This window comes from Oncorhynchus kisutch, linkage group LG6 (genome assembly GCF_002021735.2).
Source record: "Oncorhynchus kisutch isolate 150728-3 linkage group LG6, Okis_V2, whole genome shotgun sequence".
Lineage (NCBI taxonomy): Eukaryota > Metazoa > Chordata > Actinopteri > Salmoniformes > Salmonidae > Oncorhynchus > Oncorhynchus kisutch.
The window spans coordinates 57,042,943-57,064,321 of record NC_034179.2 but is presented as its reverse complement, the minus strand read 5'-3'; the positions used below and the strand labels follow the sequence as shown (position 1 = coordinate 57,064,321).

Here is a 21,379-nt window from a genome sequence, read left to right as displayed (position 1 = left end):
CGGGACAGGTACAGGATGGCAACAACAACTGCCCTAGTTACACCAGGAACGCACAATCCCTCCATCAGTGCTCAGACTCTCTGAAATAGGCTGAGAGAGGCTGGAGTGAGGGCTTGTAGGTCTGTTGTAAGGCAGGTCCTCACCGGCAACAATGTTGCCTATGGGCACAAACCCACCGTCGCTGGACCAGACAGGACTGGCAAAGAGTGCTCTTCACTCACGAGTCGCGGTTGTCTCAACATGGGTGATGGTCGGATTCACGTTTATAGTCGAAGGAATGAGCATTACACCGAGGCCTGTACTCTGGAGCGAGATCAATTTGGAGGTGGAGGGTCCATCATGCGGTGTGTCACAGCATCATCGGACTGAGCTTGTTGTCATTGCAGGCAATCTCAATGCTGTGCGTTACAGTGAAGACATCCTCCTCCTTCATGTGGTACCCTTCCTGCAGGCTCATCCTGACATTACCCTCCAGTATGACAATGCCACCAGCCATACTGCTCGTTCTGTGTGTGACTTCCTACAAGACAAGAATGTCAGTGTTCTGCCACAGTTAGCGAAGAGCCCGGATCTCAATTCTATTGAGCACGTCTGGGACCTGTTGGATTGGAGGGTGAGGGCTAGGGCCATTCCCCCCAGAAATGTCTGAACTTGCAGGTGCTTTGGTAGAAGAGTGGGGTAACATGTCACAGCAAGAACTGGCAAATCTGGTGCAGTCCAGGAGGAGGAGATGCACTGCAGTACTTAATGCAGCTGGTGGCCACACCAGATACTGACTGTTACTTTTGATTTTGACCCCCCCTTTGCTCAGGGACACATTATTCCATTTCTGTTAGTCACATGTCTGTGGAACTTGCTCTGTTTATATATCCGTTGTTGAATCTTATGTTCCTACAAATATTTACACATGTTAAGTTTGCTGAAAATAAACACAGATGACAGTGAGAGGACATTTCTTTTTTTGCTGAGTTTAGTAAAGCTTTGGGAGCTGTAAATCAGTTGAATGGAACTGGGGCTCTGTTCCACTAAACACATTTACATTTAAAAGTAGGAAAAACTAACTCTGCAGACACACAGGCAGCCCAATCCACCCCAGGTTTGTCTGGACTCACAGCCTCCCACTTAAAAACACCAGGCATCAGGATCAACACACAGGCAATTAGTGCAGATACTGTATCATATATTTTTTTCCTACTTCCCAGAATTGCCCAGTAATTCCATCCTGTGGCACTGGGGCCAGTAACAGTAATAGATGGAAATAAAATAATTATACAGGCAGGTTTCCCTTGGTCGTGACACTCACTCACATCCCTCTCTACCTTACCATCTGGCCCAAAACAGGGTCACTATTTAAAAGTGGAACTGACAGCATTTTAGCAACATGAAATTTTATTAAAATCTGTTCATATACACCCCCAGGAAGAATGACACTTTCCTAAACATGTTCTGATCAGCAAGCACTTAGATATGGTTATTTTCACAGTTTCATAAATTCTTAGAATGTTTGGGAATTCAACATAGTAAGGCATTTATGGAAAAAAATTCTAAAAATATAGAACATTTAGACAATTAATAGACACTGCAGCAAATAAAATATACAAAAAAACATCTGTCTCGTCCAAGACCAGAGTCTACACAGACCGTTGTGCTGTAGCCAATCAGAGCTACAGCAGGCATTATACAAACAAGCCATTTTCCCACACTGGCCAGCCATCATTCACCTTAAACTGGACTGTGTTTACAGGCAGTTGCAACAGCACAACTTTACATCATTAGCTAGAAAGCATTCAACAAAGGCCACAAAATACGCCTGAATGGATTTGCACAAATATGTTAACAATACGAGAGTCCTCTTACATTTGGGAACTTTACAGTCCTATTGATCAAACAACCATGAAAAAGGTAGGCTCGCTCCCTCAGTTATGCACATCAACAACTAATGCTAGCCACAGCAAGATGAACTAAAATCTAACGAAGGAACAGTAGATAAACCCTCAGTTTTTCAGCTAGTTGACTGTAAAAATTGCACTCATAAACGATGGGGAATTGTAGCCTCCTCATCCTTCTGCCAATGCATGCTTGTCCCAACCAAGCACCTAAGCTATCTGGCTAGCTAGCTACTTCCAGACACATGAGGGAACGCCTCTCTGACCATTTTACTCGCCGTAGCAGAGCTGGCTAGGCTGTTTATGTTATTACTTTTTTTGCCTACGTTTACTGACACCGGTCATATTGAGAGTTCGTAAATTCATCAGGTCTGAGTGTGCCAGAGCTCAGAAAAGAGTGCTCTGAAATCGGAGATAGCCAGACAATTTGCAAACACAAGATATGCTAACTGTAGAACAGTCGTTCAAGTTCTTGCTAGCTAACAAAATAACACCTGCATCTCTAGCTGTGTATAGCCACCAAAAAAACAACATGAGGGGAAAGTCAGTCACTCACCCACTTCCAATGGCATGAAATGACATTCTCCTAGCAGCTAGCTAGCTATATAGCTAACATTAGGCTGTGTGTTTTTAGCTTGGTACATAAATAGATACGCTAGCCTATTAGCCACGTTATGATCATTGCCCTTGCTAGTTTCATTGTATTGACATTCCCAGTCTTAGTTACGTTTGTCCGTTTCTATCCAAAACTGAAAACTGAATTGAAACTGAAACAGTGCATCCCAAATGGAGGCAGCAAACAATGTACCAGGCCAGCTGTGATTTACAACCTGTTAGCAATATTTTTTGGACTACCAAGAAACGTATTGGTGAATTATATGACTCGTGCATTGAACGGCATCAATCTATTTTGCCAACGCCTTACTGTACATCATGGAAAGTTGAGTTAAATATAACCTATTTTTAAAACCTCTTATAAAGTTGGTTTTGTAGCATAAACTGGGAATTTGATATTTTGATCGTCTGTGTTTCATATCTGCAAAGTAATAAAAATGCTGTCAGTTCCACTTCAAGGAATTGTATGTGTCAGAGTGCAGGTTATCTGGTATTATTCTAAATACTAAAGTGATATTATGCAGTATTTAGTTATTTTATTTCACCTTTATTTAAATAGGCCATGGTGGCGAAGTAATTACAATATAGCAATTAAACACTGGAATGGTAGATGTGCAGAAGATAAATGTGTAAGTAGAGATACTGGGGTGCAAAGGAGCAAGATAAATAAATACAGTATGGGGATGAGGTATGAGCTATGTACAGATGCAGTGATGTGAGCTGCTCTGAAAGCTGGTGCTTAAAGCTAGTGAGGGATGTATGAGTCTCCAGCTTCAGAGATTGAGGAAAATCTAGGAATTTCAAATGTCTGAACTTTCCAATGGCATTTCAATATTATTGGAAATACAGAGGTGGTATGCTAAGCACTGCCTGCAGGCATAGAATTATGGCTACATGATGCTCACAGTCAGGCCAGAGCATTATGGCTACATGATGCCCACAGTCAGGCCAGAGAATTATGGCTACATGATGCCCACTGTCAGGCCAGAGAATTATGGCTACATGATGCCCACTGTCAGGCCAGAGAATTATGGCTACATGATGCCCACTGTCAGGCCAGAGCATTATGGCTACATGATGCCCACAGTCAGGCCAGAGCATTATGGCTACATGATGCCCACAGTCAGGCCAGAGCATTATGGCTACATGATGCCCACTGTCAGGCCAGAGAATTATGGCTACATGATGCCTACTGTCAGGCCAGAGCAGACTAGTTGTCACTATCGGCCAAGCCAGACGTTCAGTGACGCATCCACTGTGCAAAAGCCCAAAACATTCAACTCTATGTAATATGAATGAGTGGAGCAAACAGAGAGAGACGGTGATGAGCAGCAGTCAGCGATACATCCTGTTGATGGGTATTCTGGTCTACAGTGGTTACTTACAAAGGAGACACAGGCAGCTAGCAATAGAATCCTGACCAGGAGGTCCTCAAACTGCTCCACCACCAGCTCCCATAGGGACTTGCCTGCAATACACACACAGAGAGATAGAGTCAGTCGCATGGCTGTCCGGCTATACAGCATCGTGTCACACATGCCTAACAACTTAGTCAAGGCCTAAAAGTACTGTACATTTGATAATCTGAACTACAGTAAATGTAGCTCCCCATCTGTTGATGATATGGGACTTCTATAGGCATACTTGTGTTCTTCCAGTTATGGTGCCTTGTTCTACTGACAGTGAGTCTATGTATCTATATGGGTAGTGCTACAACAGTCCGTGTGTACTCTGAGGGTTTTCCCTAACTGTATCTCTCTAGTACAACACAGACGATCCCTAGGCTATAGGGCTAATTGTCAGCTTATGAAAGAGGCTCCAGAATCACACTGGAAAGGTCAATATTTACCTTCTTCAGCCGGGAGCTCTGTCAGTGTCACATCACCATATCCATGGAGGAATGGAGAGAGAGAGGAGAAAGAGAGTTGGAAAGATAGGGAAAGAGTAAAACAGAGAGAGGGAGGGGGAACAGAACAAACAAAGACAAGTTAATACCATTTGATTAACTTAGAATAGGCTTTGAAATGCGTTTGACATGTGTATTATGGTACCCAAAGGTGGTGGAGTGGCAATCTTTACCAAGGAACACCTTCAGTGCTCAGTTGTCGCCACCAAGTCTGTCCCCAAACAATTTGATGTGTTGGTTTTAAGCATTAAGCTTTCTACTAGCTCTTTGTTGACTGTTTCTGGGTGTTATCATCGTCCATCAGCACCAGCCTGTACCCTACCTGCCCGAAGTCTGAATTTGTCCTGCTAGGTGACCTAAACGTGGACATACTTAAACCACCTGACCAAGTCTTATAAAAATAGGACTCCCTAAATCTCTCTCAGATCATTACAAATCCCACAAGGTAGGACTCCAAACACCCAGAAAAGGCTACTCTCCTCAATGTTATCCTCACAAATAATCGTGATAGTTATCAGTCTGGTTTTTCTGTAATGACCTTAGTGATCACTGTATTACAGCCGGTGTTCGTAATGACTGCTCAGTGAAACATCCTGTCCTAATTTGTCAGACGCTCGGTAAAAAAACTTGACCTGGTCTCTGTAAATTAGTATAGAATCAGCTTGATCCCCTCTGTCGAAGAAGCTTGGACCTTCTTTTTAAAAATGTTATATCTTCAGTGATATTGTTAACAAACACACCCCCATAAAGAAAATAATTAAAAACATGTTCAGCCCCTAATTCGACCGTGATCTTGCAGAGTTACTCAACCTCTAAAACACCATCAGGCAAAAGGCTTGGCACACAATGTAGAAAATAGTAAAAAATAAAGAAAAACACTGGAATGAGGTGGTGTCCAAACTTTTGACTGGTACTGTAATTGATGAGGCTGGTACTGTGAAATTTGATAGACAAACTGACGACGATTAGAATTCTGAATACTGAAATTACTGTACTTATGTAGTTGTACAATTTGAGTGATGTGTAACAAATGGGTGTGTGTGTTGTGTAACACAAGGAGTATGTGCCATGTAACACATGGAGTGTGTATATGTGCTGTGTAACACATGGAGTGTGGGTGTTTACTGTTGTTTAGTCACTTCCCAGGCCTGAGCGTGCGGGTGTGTGTGTGTGTGGCAATGGACGCAAAGCAGGAAGCGTGTGGGAGGGAGACAGGCAGCAGAACACACTGCAGCTGGCCTACAATGAATGGAGATCACAACTATAGCTATGGTACAACACCCACCACAACCACCCCTCTTTACAGCACCAAGCATCCATCAATACTGTGGTCAGCACACCAACACTAACTCACATTGAGTGCTAAACATCTTACTCTAAATTAATACTGGAAATCCCTGCAGTTTAAAAGCACGATGAAAATCCTGTGTTTTGAAACAGTGTTTTGATTCTGCTACAGTAGGACTGCATCGGAGGTTTCACATGGGGATCAAACGTCACACACATGCCACGGAAATAAAAAATAATAATACAATTTCAGGACCATTGGAATTAGAGTTAAATCAGGATCTTTTAAATTCTTCTTACCAACTTTGATTGACCAGAAGGAAAGGAAAAAGTAGAAGTATTTGAATCATTTCATGTTAAAATGCCCTTTAATTAAATTGCTTTGTATTGACTGAGTCCGTACAGTACATTGAGAATGTAATGGCTTGTAGCAATACAAAGGTGGGTATTGTGCTTTGAAGAACAGTCTGTCTTTCTATGTTTCCACTTATGTTATCCGAGTAGGCAGAGTGGAGGGGTAAGATGAAGCAGAAGAGAAAACTGCACCATAAATATCAACTAAAAAAAATACGCAATTTCAGTCATAGCCTTACAGCTTGGCATTTCTTCTTAGTTCCTAACCAATTATCTGTCAAATATTTTATTGCGTCTTTTCATCATCATTTCTGCCTCATTTTCACAGAGTAATCTGTATAGCTACGATGACTCAATGTAAATGAATACGTATTTCGTCATATAGACTCAAGGTGAGTTCTCTGAGCTGAACATGGTAAACCCTTATGGAGAACCTCTCAGTGACAGAGGCTCCTGCAAACTAGAGGAAACTGTCCCGCTGTTTTCCTTGTACCGCCAGTCTTAATATGCCCATGTCCCTCTTACTGTGCCTCCCCACTTGTTTAAGGCTGGCTGCAGTTCCTAGAACTGCTGGCCTGGAAAGAGACAAAGGGAGGCTTGCTAGCCAGGAGCAAGGGAGGGAGGGCTGGATGGGTTGAATGGGGTTCCCCAGCATGCACAGTGCCAAGGATTCCCTCCTTACTGTTGTCATCTGGGTTGTGTCAGCCTCAGCCTGCCCAGGCACATTCCAACAGACTACACCACGCCTCTTTCTTTTTTTTCCCCCTCAGTCTCTTGCTGGCTCTCCTTTTCTGCCCCCCCCCCCCCCAACAAACTCTCATGCCCCCCCGCCCCCATGTGCAGAGTGCAGACAGACTGAAAACAAGAGCCAGCCTGTTTTGACACTACCAGTCCAACCAGAGGGGAACCACTTCCTGGTTACAGTAGCCAACAACAAAACAGAGGGATCCATGTCCAAGACCATGGTTCAACTAGTATTTGAAATCATTTAAAATACTTCAGCGGTGCTTGATCAAGCTTTCCTGTTACAATGGGCCAAATGGAATCTTTGCAAAAGTGCAAACCCTGCCCACCTGGTACTCCAGACAGGTTAAAGCAAATGTTTAAAGTAATTAAAAGATTTCAAATAGTTTTTGAACCCAGATCTGATTATCAGAGATAGTAACAGAGAGCCAGGAGAAGCAACAGGAAATGTACCATCATGACTAGGACATGGGATGCGCTGATACAGAAGCTTTCACTATAGCTTCCTAGTACACTCAGATGCACTTACACTTCCTTAATTTCTCCTTTAAAAGCATTATAGCTGTAATCACTAGGCAGACTAATAAACTACACATCATAATAATATGGAAAGCACAGCAACAGGGCTAGATTATAGAGGCCCTCAGCCTCAACTGTAAATAAGTGAACGTTTGCCATGGCTAATTTGCTTGTGGACACTACTGGAAAACAGTGTTTCATTGGATAAGTCACCAACGTCTGACCAACAAAAAAAACACCCAAAATAACTTATGGAGTGGAACTTGATAGGAACTTGATAAATCTCCACACGGTCCCAAATGGCACCCTATTCTCAATATAATGCACTGCTTTTGACCAGAGCACTATTTATTTAGGGAATAGGACAAAAGTTGTGCACTATATAGGGAACAAGGTGTAATTTGGGACACACCGTGGCTCTCTGGGTATCTAACAGCGAGCTCACCATCGTAACCCCGTAGACTAGAGCTACAGCTCACCTCATCTCTGAAACAGAGTGAACTTTACTGCTGATGCTGGCCTTTATAAAACCCTCTTAGGCCTCACTCAACCGTATCTGAGAACTACTGCAGCCCTCATCCTCCACCCGTTCTGTCAGTCACATTCTGTTAATGTTCCCCAAAGCACACATCCCTGGATCGCTCCTCTTTTCAGTACACGGTAGCTAGCGACTAGAACGAGCTACAGGAAGAAGAATTTTATTTTTATTAAAACTGTCTAGTTTCTCTCTTCATTCAAAGACTCAATCATAGACATTCTTACTGACACTTGTGGCTGGTTCACGTGATGTATTGTGTTCTCTACCTTCTTTCCATTTGTGCTACTGTCCGTTTGTACCATGTTGTGCTGCTGCCATGTTGTGTTGCTACCATGCTGTGTTGCTGTCTTAGGTCTCTCGTCATGTGTTTTGTCCTACATTTTCAATCCCAGCCCCACAGGAGCCCTGTTGCCAGGCCGTCAGTGTAAATAAGAATGTTCTTTTTTAAATATTTTTTTTAATTTTACCCCTTTTTCTCCCCAATTTCATAGTATCCAATTGTTTAGTAGCTACTATCTTGTCTCATCGCTACAACTCCCGTACAGCCTCGGGAGAGACGAAGGTTGAAAGTAATTTGTCCTCCGATATACAACCCAACCAAGCAGCACTGCTTCTTAACACAGCGCACATCCAACCCGGAAGCCAGCCGCACCAATGTGTCAGAGGAAACACCGTGCACCTGGCAACCTTGGTTAGCGCGCACTGCGCCCGGCCCGCCACAGGAGTCCCTACCGGCCAAGCCCTCCCTAACCCGGACGACCCTAGGGGTGGGCGCGAACCCAGAGTCTCTGGTGGCACAGCTGGCGCTGCAGTACAGCGCCCTTAACCACTGCACCACCCGGGCAGTAGTTTAAGAATGTTCTTAAACTGACTTGCCTAGTTAAATACGGGGCGGCAGGTAGCCTAGCGGTTAGAGCGTTGGGCCAGTAACCGAAAGGTTGGTGGATCGAATCCCCGAGCTGACAAGGTAAAAATCTGTCGTTCTGCCCCTGAGCAAGGCAGTTATTCCACTGTTCCTAGGCAGTCATTGTAAATCATAATTTGTTCTTAACTGACTTGCCTAGTTAAACAAAAAAAGGTTAAATAAAATACATTTACGGTGGGATAATAAAACAGGTGGCCAGGAGATGCCCTCGGTCAGCCCGTAGAGTTGGTCTAGTGCTGCACTCAGAAAGAATAGCCCGTGTTATTCAAATAAATAGCAGAAGGTCAGAGAGCAGAGCAGTCAACTATAGCACTCTGTCTGAGAGAGACCCAGCCAGTCTGACACAGTGGCTATGCTGTGGGAATACAAAAATCAGGTCTAGAAATGGTAGAATGGTGAACTCTTGCACCTTCCTGTGTCTGTCTCAAAGGTCTGCATGCATTAACCATATCATGTATTAGAGGTGAATCATAAGGGCCAGACTTTAACACACTATGACAGTGTGACTACGCCATGAATGTCACTCATTCATATTAATAGAAATGGAGGTTGGAGGAGGGTGCACCTTCATTCCCAGGAGAGGCAGGGTTGTGTAAGCACGAGTGTGTAAGTGTCTGTGTGACTGCATGATGGGATAGCCCCTATCAGGTTAGTGTGATGGCAGGGGATGAAGTTCAGTCAGTAGGTCAGTCATTACTATGCTACAATATGGAGGTACAGATGGGGAGTACTCACAGTATCTGTATGGGAGAATCATAATCAGGGCGACTAAACTAATGTAGCAGGCGTAGAAAGACACCTGCGCGGAGGACCCACTTCCGTTTTTCAGGAGAAACAGAAGTTAGGTTGAAAATACTGTTTCCCTGAAAACCAGAAACAAACACTTTGTCAACACCGCTAAGGGTGGGGTTGCTGAGGAAGATGAATCAGGGCAACTGCTGTGACAGGGCAGATGTTTTTCTCTTACTTAATCAAAAGCCCAGAACCGGTTTCACACCAGGCTTATCTACCCAATCGACACGCACCTCCCAGATGAACTCATGGATACCCTTTTCATGGCTCTGCATGCAATCTGAAGGAAGTTGTTAACTAGCATTTCGAGCAATTGATTAATAGCGTTAGCACAATGACTAGAAGTCTATGTAACTGCTAACATACTAGTAGAAACCATACACTTCCAGTCATGACGCTAATGCTAGTTACCATTGGCTTGCGAAACTACCTCTACCTTCCTTCATACTAGTGGCAGAGACATAAAAAGGGAATGCATGAGTTCATCGGACTGAAGTAGATAAAGGGCTTCATTGCCAAAATCCTGAAGCATCCCTTTAAGTAAATAAATAAAACAAAGCCATATTTTTGGTGATTGTCTCTCAGGAGCAATGGATGGATCACTTCGTCAATAAAATTAAGTACATTTAAAATGTTGATGTACTGACCCTTTAAATGGCAGTAGTTTTTACCCACAGAGATGGATAGAGATACAGTATTATCATTATAAAAATCGGTCCCATTATACGGCTGTGAACACACAGGTAGCGCCATTGAGGCAATCTCCATTTTGAAGTAGTCAATTTTCTTATTTTGTGTTTGATAAATGCATACATCTTATTTTGGTGATTTACCGCCACCTGCAGTGTTGGAGTCCTGAACCATTCATTTATTGTGGCCACTAGATGGCACTGTTAAAACCATAGCACCCAATTTGAAGATGAAGACAATGCTGTGATCATTCACTGATTGTGCCCAACTCATAGGAATCCCCACCCTTTAAAATGGTGGAAGCCCTCAATGGCAATGGGCATGCTAAAATGGCTTACATTGAGGTTGGGTCCTATAGCCAACTCTTATTTACCACAAATGACAAACGTTGTTAAAAAACAAAATGATCAAAATTGTACATCAGCTTTTTATTACTAATGTGTATTGTGTACTTTGAAAAAAATCTGCACATTATTTAAGGGAACATTTATATTCTTGTTTTACAGAATATGCAAATGTGCTGTAATTATGCTGTTTAGGTTATATATTTTTACAGATAACAATATTTACATGTCTAATGATGTTTTCATGATAATTAAGTTGATAATTTGGTATGATTGTTGTTTTTTCCCCCAATAGTTCCATGGAAATCCATGTCTGTAAAATATGTTGGTAGTATGAGGGTTAATCAGTTTGACTGAATGGCTGATCAAACACATGTGGGTGCGTGTGCAGCTCAGCTCTGAGCCGCTTCTGCTTAGCTCAGTGACTCAACATATATCTCAAGAAGGTTGCAGGGAGTCTGACTGACTGCAGAGGTGGGAGGAGAGAATCAAAAAAGAGGGACAAGTTAGCACAGGATCCCTGATACTCTACAGAGTAATGCATAACAGAACAGAGCCAGACAACACCTCAAGGACTAAAGACATTCTGTTAAACTCGCCTCTCTGTTCGGATCTCCAATAGACAAGTCCAAAATGTTATATAAATCTGGTCTATTTAAAGAGGAAGGAATAATATCATTATTTGCAGTTGCATTGCAATATAATTAAAATAATAAACAGTGATAAGAAGAGTGCAAGTGTGTAAGGGGCAGGGTTAGTTTGACAGGAAGTAGTATGGCAAGAAATGGTAGATAACTGGCAACTCTCCAGCCTGGTCTCAGAGCAAAACGTATTATATGTTACTAGAATCCCTGTAACTCTGTTTAGTATGATATATGTTACATTATTTGATCCGTTTAGTATGACATTATGTTGGATAAGACAGTAGGTTATTTCAGGTGAAAACGAAAGTAGGGTGGTCGGTTGGGCATAAAATGCAAATGTCTAGCAACCCAAAGGTTGCATGTTCTAATCTCATCACGGGAAACTTTAGCCAACTACTTACGTAGCATGTTAGCTAACCCTTCCACTAACACCTAGCCTAGCTAAAGTTGGCAACCTATCCACCTAGCTAACGTTAGCCACAACAAATTGGAATTCTAACAAAGGTATTTCAAATTCATAACATATTGTATGAATTGCAATTTGTACTATACATCCTAGAATTTGTATTATATTGTACGACCCCTATTACATTGGTAGGCTAATGTAATGAAAAATATCATACTAAATGGTATGGAACAGATTTCAGTAACATATAATATGTTTTGCTCTGAGACTAGGTTGAACTCTCCCATACGGTATACATTCTACAGTGGAAGTCAGGGTTGGACATAAACCAAAGAGCTGCGTCACAGGATATGCATCAACACTATGCTCCTTTTCCAACAAGGTAATAGTAATAAATGTGAGTAAGAGTTGTGGTTACACAGTAATATTGAGTAATGTATTGCCCAATGATATATTATCTCTACAGAATTCAAATTAAACAGGATGTTTTAACAGAAGCCAAACCCTAACACCATTTGAGGAACAAACATCAAAACATGAAGAATTTTGTTACCGTACCAGTCAAAAGTTTGGAAACACCTACTCATTCCAGGGTTTTTCTTTATTTTCTACATTGTATAATAATAGTGAAGACATCAGAACTATGAAGTAACACATATGGAATAATGTAGTAACCAAAAGGTGTTAAACAAATCTAAATATATTTGAGATTTTTCGAAGTAGCCACATTTTGCCTTGACAGCTTCGCACATAATAATGGCTGGAATGGAGTGAATGGAATGGCATCAAACACAAGGAAACCATGTGTTTGATGTATTTGACACCATTCTGCTCCAGCCATAACCACGAGCCAATCCTCCCCAATTGTGACTCGTTTCAGGAAACTAGGCTTATGTCACTACTTCACAGCATTTGTGTTTTTGGGCAGAAATGCCTTCTGGAACATGTGCACTTTCCTGTGCCTTAATAACAAACGTGTATGCCATCTGTAAATACAATTGTTAAATCGGGAGCCTAGTTGGTTTAGCCACAAAAAAAAAGCCAGGAACCTTCCTGCTAGCCATGTTTGGCTGAACATGCCAATGGAGGAGTTTGGATTGGTCTGCCATGTAGCACGTTTCTGTCTATAACATGAGCTGGTCAGTATGTGTAGGTAATCCTTTCTAACACAGCTTTTTTTAAAGATATATAGTAGAACTGCAAAAGTGTTGCTCTCCACTTTCTGGAGGACTGAGTTTTGAGCTAAGGAAATTGAGAAAATTCTGGTGTTTGATTGCAAATATGCAGAGGGAGTCAAAAAGAGAACTCCCAGAAGGCTGTTGTATAACACACCTGTCTCCAGATTACATATTCAAACTAAGGGCAACCATGGAATCTGTGACAGAGATGGAGAAGTGTCCATCCATGTATAAGGGTAAAATAGTTTAGCTAGCTACATTTTCAGATAACTACTTTGACTAAATTAGAAATGTGTAATCACATGTTAAAGCGTACTGTTAGCTAGCTAATATTAGCTGGCTCGCTAACGTTACATATACTATTACTACACAGATCATACATGTATCTCAGAGCCATTTGCATTGCTAGTTATAGCCTAATGTTAGCTAACCAACCAGGTTCAATGTTAGCTAGCTATCTGCAGATTCATGCAGGGTAGTAACATTATGAACTTGGATGATGGCTCATTGTTTAGCTAGCTAGCTACATGTCTAAACAAAAGACTCCACTATGCAAGGAACCATTTCAATTGAAATGTTCATGATGTCACTGTGACAACTGTTGATAGACGTAGCTGGTAAATTCGCTCTGGCTATCTATTCCGATTTCAGAGCATTCTCGTAAGTGTGACAGAGCACAGAATAACTGGAATTTATGAATGCTCAATACCCGTTGAATATGGTCGGTGTCAGTAAACGTTGGCAAAAAAAAAAAAAACGCATTTCAATTGTTGCCAAGCCGGTCGGTCACAATAAAGGTGCCATCAAACTCCTGCGGTTTAGGGTTTATGTTTTACACACACACGGCAGGGTTAGGGTCCGTTTTACACACACACGGCAGGGTTAGGGTCCGTTTTACACACACACGGCAGGGTTAGGGTCCGTTTTACACACACACGGCAGGGTTAGGGTCCGTTTTACACACACACACGGCAGGGTTAGGGTCCGTTTTACACACACACACGGCAGGGTTAGGGTCCGTTTTACACACACACACGGCAGGGTTAGGGTCCGTTTTACACACACACACGGCAGGGTTAGGGTCCGTTTTACACACACACACGGCAGGGTTAGGGTCCGTTTTACACACACACACGGCAGGGTTAGGGTCCGTTTTACACACACACACGGCAGGGTTAGGGTCCGTTTTACACACACACGGCAGGGTTAGGGTCCGTTTTACACACACGGCAGGGTTAGGGTCCGTTTTACACACACGGCAGGGTTAGGGTCCGTTTTACACACACGGTAGGGTTAGGGTCCGTTTTACACACACGGTAGGGTTAGGTTTTACAAACATAAGTCAGCAGCATCAGTTTGCTGGCCCATTTCCCTTACAAACACAGGGGTACAAATGATCATTTTTAACCACCCTCTATGGGGGGTGGGCGTGCATGCTGCACACGCAAGTCACCACTCACGCTGCTGTAAGTTCTCATAGCAACAACATCCTTTCTAGCACATTCACAGGGGCGGACTTAGTGATTAATATGGGTTTTATAGTAAAGACATGTAATTTAACTGTAAAAACATATTACCTTTTAATCTGCCATGAACACAACCAGTCATGTTGCCATCTGATTGTCAAACAAATCACTTTAAAAAGGTAGATCACCTTCGCACATTCTTCCAAAATATTTCCAGCATCCAAACAGTACACTGTGAACCTGCCAACTTTCTTTCAATTCGCAATTGGCTGAAACTCTCACTGGAGAAAGTGTGAGAGCGTGCGAAACAGCGCCTCCATCTTACAATATGTAGCCTGTGTATCTGATGTTGTCTGGCCAAAAAGAATATGACAAGCCATACTCTTTTTGGTCAGACCAATACATGGGCTACACCATACATGTCCTCTGCCTCGACAAGATTGCAGTATTATCAGCATCTCCTGTCTTTTTACTTAAGAAATGCATTAACAATTTTTGGGGTTAAAATTAAATCTGTTTTTCCTGCCCCATCCTGAAAGCAGATTCATTTCAATGAAAGTCACGTTCGCAATCATATCGTGTGAAACAATGCACGGGAACGCGAGTGGAGCATTGGGGGGGAAGGGGGGCCCTAAAGCAGAGAAAATATTTTGTAAAAATGATTACTAGTATTAACATTTAAAAAATTATGCCCAGCTCACAAGGCCCCTTGATGTGAGGCCGGAGGCAATTGCCTCTTCTGCCTAATGTTAAGTCCACCACTGCACATTCAGAGTGGCTTCTTTTACTATGCACACACCGAGTTGCAGTCTTCACAAGTCACACCAGCAGACAAAAAGTGAGTGTCTGGCTGTGCACATGAATGCTTACGAGAGCGGCTGTGCGCGCAAGTGTGTACGGCTAGATGTGTTGCAACCTCCCACCACCTCCTCCCCCCATGGCTTTGTAGAGAAGGTCACGGAGGCGCTGAGACCCGGCCAACTTTCCAACATCTGGGAGTGGGACCAACACAGCTACAGCTAACTACAGTACTGTACCTAAAACATGATGCATCTGGAGCTAGGAGTTGATCTCAGCGCACCAGTAGTACACAAAAACAACAAGAACAGTTTGGAGCTGCTGTCAATGTACCAAGTCAACACACAAAAAACAAGTACAGTTTGATCAATCAAATCATTTTATTTTCAGGAAAATTAATTGCTGTGAATATTTTTTGGAGAAATCACATGCGCATGACATTTGGGAGATCGAGATCAAGGTTGCTTGAAATGCCCTTTTCAAGATAGAAGTGAAGAGACCACATCAGCTAGTGTAGAACATCCTGTTTCACAGTAGACAGTTAGTGCAAATTCATTTCACTAGTTTGGCTGTTCCTCTTAACAGGAAGGAAAGAAAAAATATATATACTCTGCTTGTTAGTGTTTGTCACTGTGTGTATATAACAAATAATGAAATCCAACTCATTAACTGACAACCAAGTTTTGACCATATTCAAGTCATCAACCTACCAAAACGTCCCAGTTTTGAGTATGAGATAAAACACATTGTTGAAACTTTTGGTCTAGTCTGACCTCAGACCAGAAAGCCATAACAAAAAGGCTTTTCCACCCCTAACGGTTTCAAAATAAAAGAGGATATGGCCTCCACAATGATAGCACAGGTTTGACTAGGGATGAGGGCCTAAAAAAAACAGGCCTAAAACACAAGTCTGTGTGCTAAGCTCCGATAACAAAAGCCACCAACCACCACTGCCAGGGCATTGGTTACATCTTTAACCTCGGACAGTAATACCAACCATGACGATCTGGATTAAAATGGGGTCTCCCCTCCATTGCCCATGGTCGTGATAATTAGGGAATACACGTGGCAAAACATTTTACAACACATAAAGAGCAAGACCAGATAGACCAGTCCTTTTTAGTTTCCATTAGGTGGCTAATGAACATGACCCCGGTGGTAAGACACTCCATCCAGGGGAGTTCCAGGGCCAGACATAGCGTGAAATAGGCCTCCCGTAGGAATGTTATGCCTGTGTCTACAAAACTGGCATGCCATATATCTCCCACTGGAACGCTGCTAGTACCTACTACAGTGGAGCAGGAAACAAAGTGATCAGAGGGGGTTTCCCTAGTTCATAACCCTTTTTGGTTAACGTACCCCCCAATCTATTATTCAATAGATGTTTCTCTGCCATAAATATGCCCTTATCAGCCTTCCCCTAAGGACAAGCCAATCTGTCCAGGTACCCCCAGAGGTTAGATTACAGGACTTGTTTGTGGCCATGTCTTTGTGTAATGATTATGGCTATATAATAAGTCTACTGCACAGCTCCTGTATGGAAACAACCTGTCCTCATGTCAGAGAGAGAGAAGTAATCATGGAGGATTTGTAACAGAAATGCATGCCACCCACACAGAACAGTGGCTCCCTCCCTGCAACAAAAAACAAACTCACATCAAGTCATTGCAGTCAACAACAAAAGGTAGATTGTGGTCGGTTTGTCAGTAGAGGGAATGAGCCATTCAGTATTCTACACACATACTCATCTGAGACATGTAGCTACTAAAACAGCTAATAACAACACAGCTGTTTAATGTGTTGTTGACTGTGTTGAGAAAGACATAGGCCACGTTCAGTAGGCAAACAGTGTGGAATGTTGCAGATAGAAATGTCATGAATAGAACTGACAAGACTGTTTATTCTCCATGTCAGATAGGCATGTTTGTTCTACTCAATATATTTATATCTGAATGTTCCACAATGTTGTGCCTTGGTGAACATGACCCTGGTTTACAGCCAAGAAAGGAAAGGGTATTCCCTTAAGCCTTTCTCTGCACATGCAAGAACCCCCCCCCCCCCCCCTCCACACACACACACACACACACACACACACACACACACACACACACACACACACACACACACACACACACACACACACACACACACACACACACACACACACACACACACACACACACACACACACACACACACACACACACACACACACACACACACACACACACACGACAGACAGACAGACAGAGAGGAAGTCAGTTCACACAGCTAAAAGTTTAAGATGCTATCTGCAACAAGACATTTTTCCATGAAGTCATCAAAGCCACAGAGTAGGTCTGTGCAACAAAGGACTGCTGTTTCACTCCTACAACACAGTGGCTCTCCTCTATGGCTTAACGACACAAGCCACCATGCAAATGAATGGCAGGGCCATAGACTCAGGAGGAAAGTAGTAACGGTGTTGACAGGTGCCAAATTCAATCCAACACAAATTAAAGAGCACCAGTTCTACATTCTAGATTAGGGCTTTAACTGGGGGATTAAATCCAATAAACTCATGGAACAAAATAAGTTAAGCATTTGGCTGCTGCAGCATCAACACCTTGTAGCCTACAAAAAAAACCTTGTGCACATTGAGCGATGGGCCCTGGAATTGTGTATGCAGATCTCACACACAGGTATAGTTCTCTCAGGAGTAAGAGTTTCCTTTGATCAAATGTTCTCATTATGGCACTAACTATGTGGGTGTGCTGTGTTAAGCATGTCGTTTTGGCCTCCCCTGTCCCTCCAATGGGGGTGTCATAGTGGAATACAGAATTATCACCTGAAATATCACTTAATGCCACGCTCTTGATACAGTAGCCTAACATAGCATAAAACCCCAATTGAAACTGTTACAGTATTACACAATACTACTCTTAATGTGTTGACGTTAATGAACGTGACATAATTACTATACCCCAAAGCCTCCCCATAAATGCATTGCAAAACAGATGTGATATACTTCCTGCCTCAATACAGGCGTTAGATTAATAGCATATCCTATTGATAATCTGGGTCTCGTTTTTTTACACATAGTCCGTAACCGTGATGAAAAGCGTTCGGGTTCAGTGACTCGATCGTGCGTCCTTCCCACACACACAACTTTGTGCAGAGCGAGAAACGCAATGTAGCTCGGTAAAGTACGACAAAGGACTTCAATAAAGCGTTGAGTAGCCTCACGCATAAGATCTGTCTAAATATGTAGCCTGGAAGGAACAATTGCAGGCTGTAAAAGACTGATATTCGTGTTTTCAACCTGTTTGTTTTACAATAAGGCGCGGGGAAATAGTTTCACCAATTTCCCTAAACTGGGCAATGATATCCATGCCCGTGATCGAATTGCATTCAACTGAATAACAGTGAAAATACAACATCATAAATGTTTGTTACTCACCGTTAGGTCCATATTTTTCTAAATTGGATTTCACTTGTTCAAGGGTGAGTCCAGTGTTTTCATTCACACTAAAGTTTTCAAAAACTTCAGAAGAGGATTTAGTGTGCGCGTTATCCATCTCGGAGGGAGAACTGACTAGCTAAACAATGAAATAAAAAGTCATGTAGTTAAATATATAACATATATTGCGACAATAAAGGACTAATAAACAACAGTCGTTTTCTAACGATGTGCCTTGCGTTCAGACTGCCAAGCGGAGGTGGATCTGCCTGCGTAGACGGTCACCTGCCTCCTCTTCTGCGAGCCGACGATTTGATTCCGGATTCCTGTTCGCGACGCTGCTATTTCCCAATAAATACAATTGCAGTCCGCGCTTCATCAAAATCAGAAGGTGTGCTGTGTTGGTACTGCCTCTTCCACAAGTGAGCGTGTTTGAGCACTCCCTTGCGTTCCTATTGGTTGTCATTACCTGAGTGGAGAGCGTTGCTCAACTCCCACATCCTCGACAATACATCATTTTGGTAAGCCAAATAAGGAAGCCCTTGTCTTCTTGGTTTATATATCTTATGCACTGCATATGAAAAGTCACAGGAGGTAATACTATATCATTCTCAAGTTTCATATGTTTCATACATGTCATTAGTTAATGTTTAAACCAAGGTTATGGATCTCTTCCCCTTTGGCACAAGAGTAGGCCTACATGCATCATCTTCATGCTGGTACTTAAATAATCGCAAACACACTAACATTAAATTAATCTTTACTTTTCTTGTACATCTTGGAATAGCGGTGGCCTACATCTCTCTAAATAGTTTGCCAATTGAGTGTAATCAAATGTTGCCTGATCTAATACTACCAGTACCACGCAACTCCTACACAGCACTTAACATCACACTATGATGTAGAAGTAGGTGAGTTCAGTGTTATTGAAAGGCCTTGCACCTGAGTCATCCTTCAATCATTCTGACCCTTTCTCAGTTCTGACCTCACCACTTACTGATGTAGTGAAACTGTTCATTTCAGACGTTGCGGTAGGAGTAACCTATACAAGGAAGGGGAAGGTGTAGGTCCAAGTTGTATCCACTTATGTAAGACTCATCAATGTGATGTTACTGCAGTTCGATCTCCTTATCCCTGGCTATGCAGAAGATGAGAAGGCCCCGTACTGTACTGTAGTATAGGTTTCAAGCGATAGGCAGTGGGCTGGGAGGACTACTTTTGGAGTGAGAGGTATAAAGGGAACAAGGTGCTCTAGTTATGTCCTGTCTCACAGCTGGGCTCCTCTATCTCTCACAGCTCTCAACTTATTTATAACTTAAAGCGCTTACATAACTTTCCGAACTATACGGTATAGATCAACTCTGAGAAACAGGCCTCCCACTAGAGGTGGGGAGCTATGGTGGACAGCCTATACTTCCAATGGGGCCAAGATGACTAAATGAAAAGCAAGTCATACATCCCTCACACTGAATCAGGTCAAAGCCAGGTTTGGGCCCCAGGTCTGACTCCCTCTCTGGGTGATGATGTGCCAATTAGACTTCACCTCACTGCAGCCATGCCTTGTCCTACCCATAGTCAGACACCCATGCAGTGGATACGACTGATAGATACAGTGACCACAGTTCAAGGCACCTCTCACTCACAGACAGACTCAAACTCTCCTGCAAAAGTTTTCATCTGATTCTGAAGTCAGTAATAGATGCACATCCTCTTGACATACCAGCACATAAACAACCAACATTGTTTGAATTGTATTTGTGATTGTGTCTGTGGTTGTCTTAATGTGCAATATGGAAGCCATGTGTGAAACAAAAGAGAGCACTTCTGGCTCCACACATTTCTAAGGAACCCCTTGGATTCCAAAGTTCTTACGCAAGGGAAATCCTCCCCTTCTCCGTCCTCCTCTCTCTCTCTGTCTCTCTCTCTCTCTCTCTCTCTTCCTCTCTCCACACAATGGCTGCCTATCCTAGCCACCACTCCAGTCACACAACATTTTCCATACAGCTCTGTCCGTCTGTAAGCGCCCTCCAGCAGCATTTGCCTTCTTTTTTAGTCACAGCCTGCATTTGCATTATGGAAATAAGCAGTGGCCATCCATGCGTGAAGAGATATTTACCTCCCTCTTGCATCCCTGTGTGGTATGCCACACAACTACCTTGTTCAGAGTGAGTCTCTCTGGAATGGATGTCTGTAAAAGGTCTAGTGCAGGCTGTCTTTGTACTTATATGGGCATCTCTTCTTACAACTTATTTGGATGCCTTCCGTTTTTATATCCACAGTTCATTTTCTTCTCTGGTGCATTTGAATTTGGAATAGATGTTTGTGTGCTTGAATAGTCACTTCATGGTAACGTCAAATACAGTAGATGTCCCTTACAGTTTCTTAGAACCTCAGTCCCTCAGTTGTTTTAATCCTGACAGTGTGTTCCCTGACAGATCCACAGTGCTCTGTGTAAGGACTGACGGCTGCTGCTGCCATTGACTTTCAATCAAGGAGACTTGAAGTGAGACTCAACCACAGTCTGCACTCTGCAGCAGCTGCACCTGACAAGCACACTGAGCAGCAAGTTAGCACCCCCGTCCCCACCCGCCTCCCTCTCCGTAATAGGTCTCCCCCTCTTCTCTCAAAGCTTTCCCCCCCTCCTTCCCTTCCTGCACGGAGCTCTCAGGGACTGTTTGTGACGCAGTCTTCAATTCAGAGGGTACCACAGAGGAATTCCACTCTGCCTCACAGCCCTATGAATAGGAATGTTTAATCTAGAAGCAGGGGGGCTCATTTCTACTGCATCTTAATACCAGGTTATGTATCATTTACAACTAAACCCCGTATCCCCCCTTTAACCTGCCAA

The 21,379-nt window shown here is 42.8% G+C and overlaps 1 protein-coding gene across 2 annotated transcripts in view; it reads right to left on the bottom strand.

Annotated features, from left to right (window-relative positions):
• The window catches only part of LOC109893025 (sarcoplasmic/endoplasmic reticulum calcium ATPase 1), a 74,038-nt gene extending 55,088 nt beyond the window's left edge, over positions 1–18,950 (bottom strand). For both annotated transcript variants that reach the window (XM_020486017.2, XM_020486016.2), the window contains exons 1-3: positions 18,532–18,950; positions 4,351–4,368; positions 3,887–3,969 (exon numbers count right to left, since the gene is read on the bottom strand). In XM_020486017.2, coding sequence (XP_020341606.1) covers positions 3,887–3,969; positions 4,351–4,368; positions 18,532–18,649 — 219 coding nt within the window. In that variant the 5' untranslated portion in view covers positions 18,650–18,950. The remainder of the gene's footprint in view (positions 1–3,886; positions 3,970–4,350; positions 4,369–18,531) is intronic.
• Between the last annotated feature and the right edge of the window lie 2,429 nt (positions 18,951–21,379).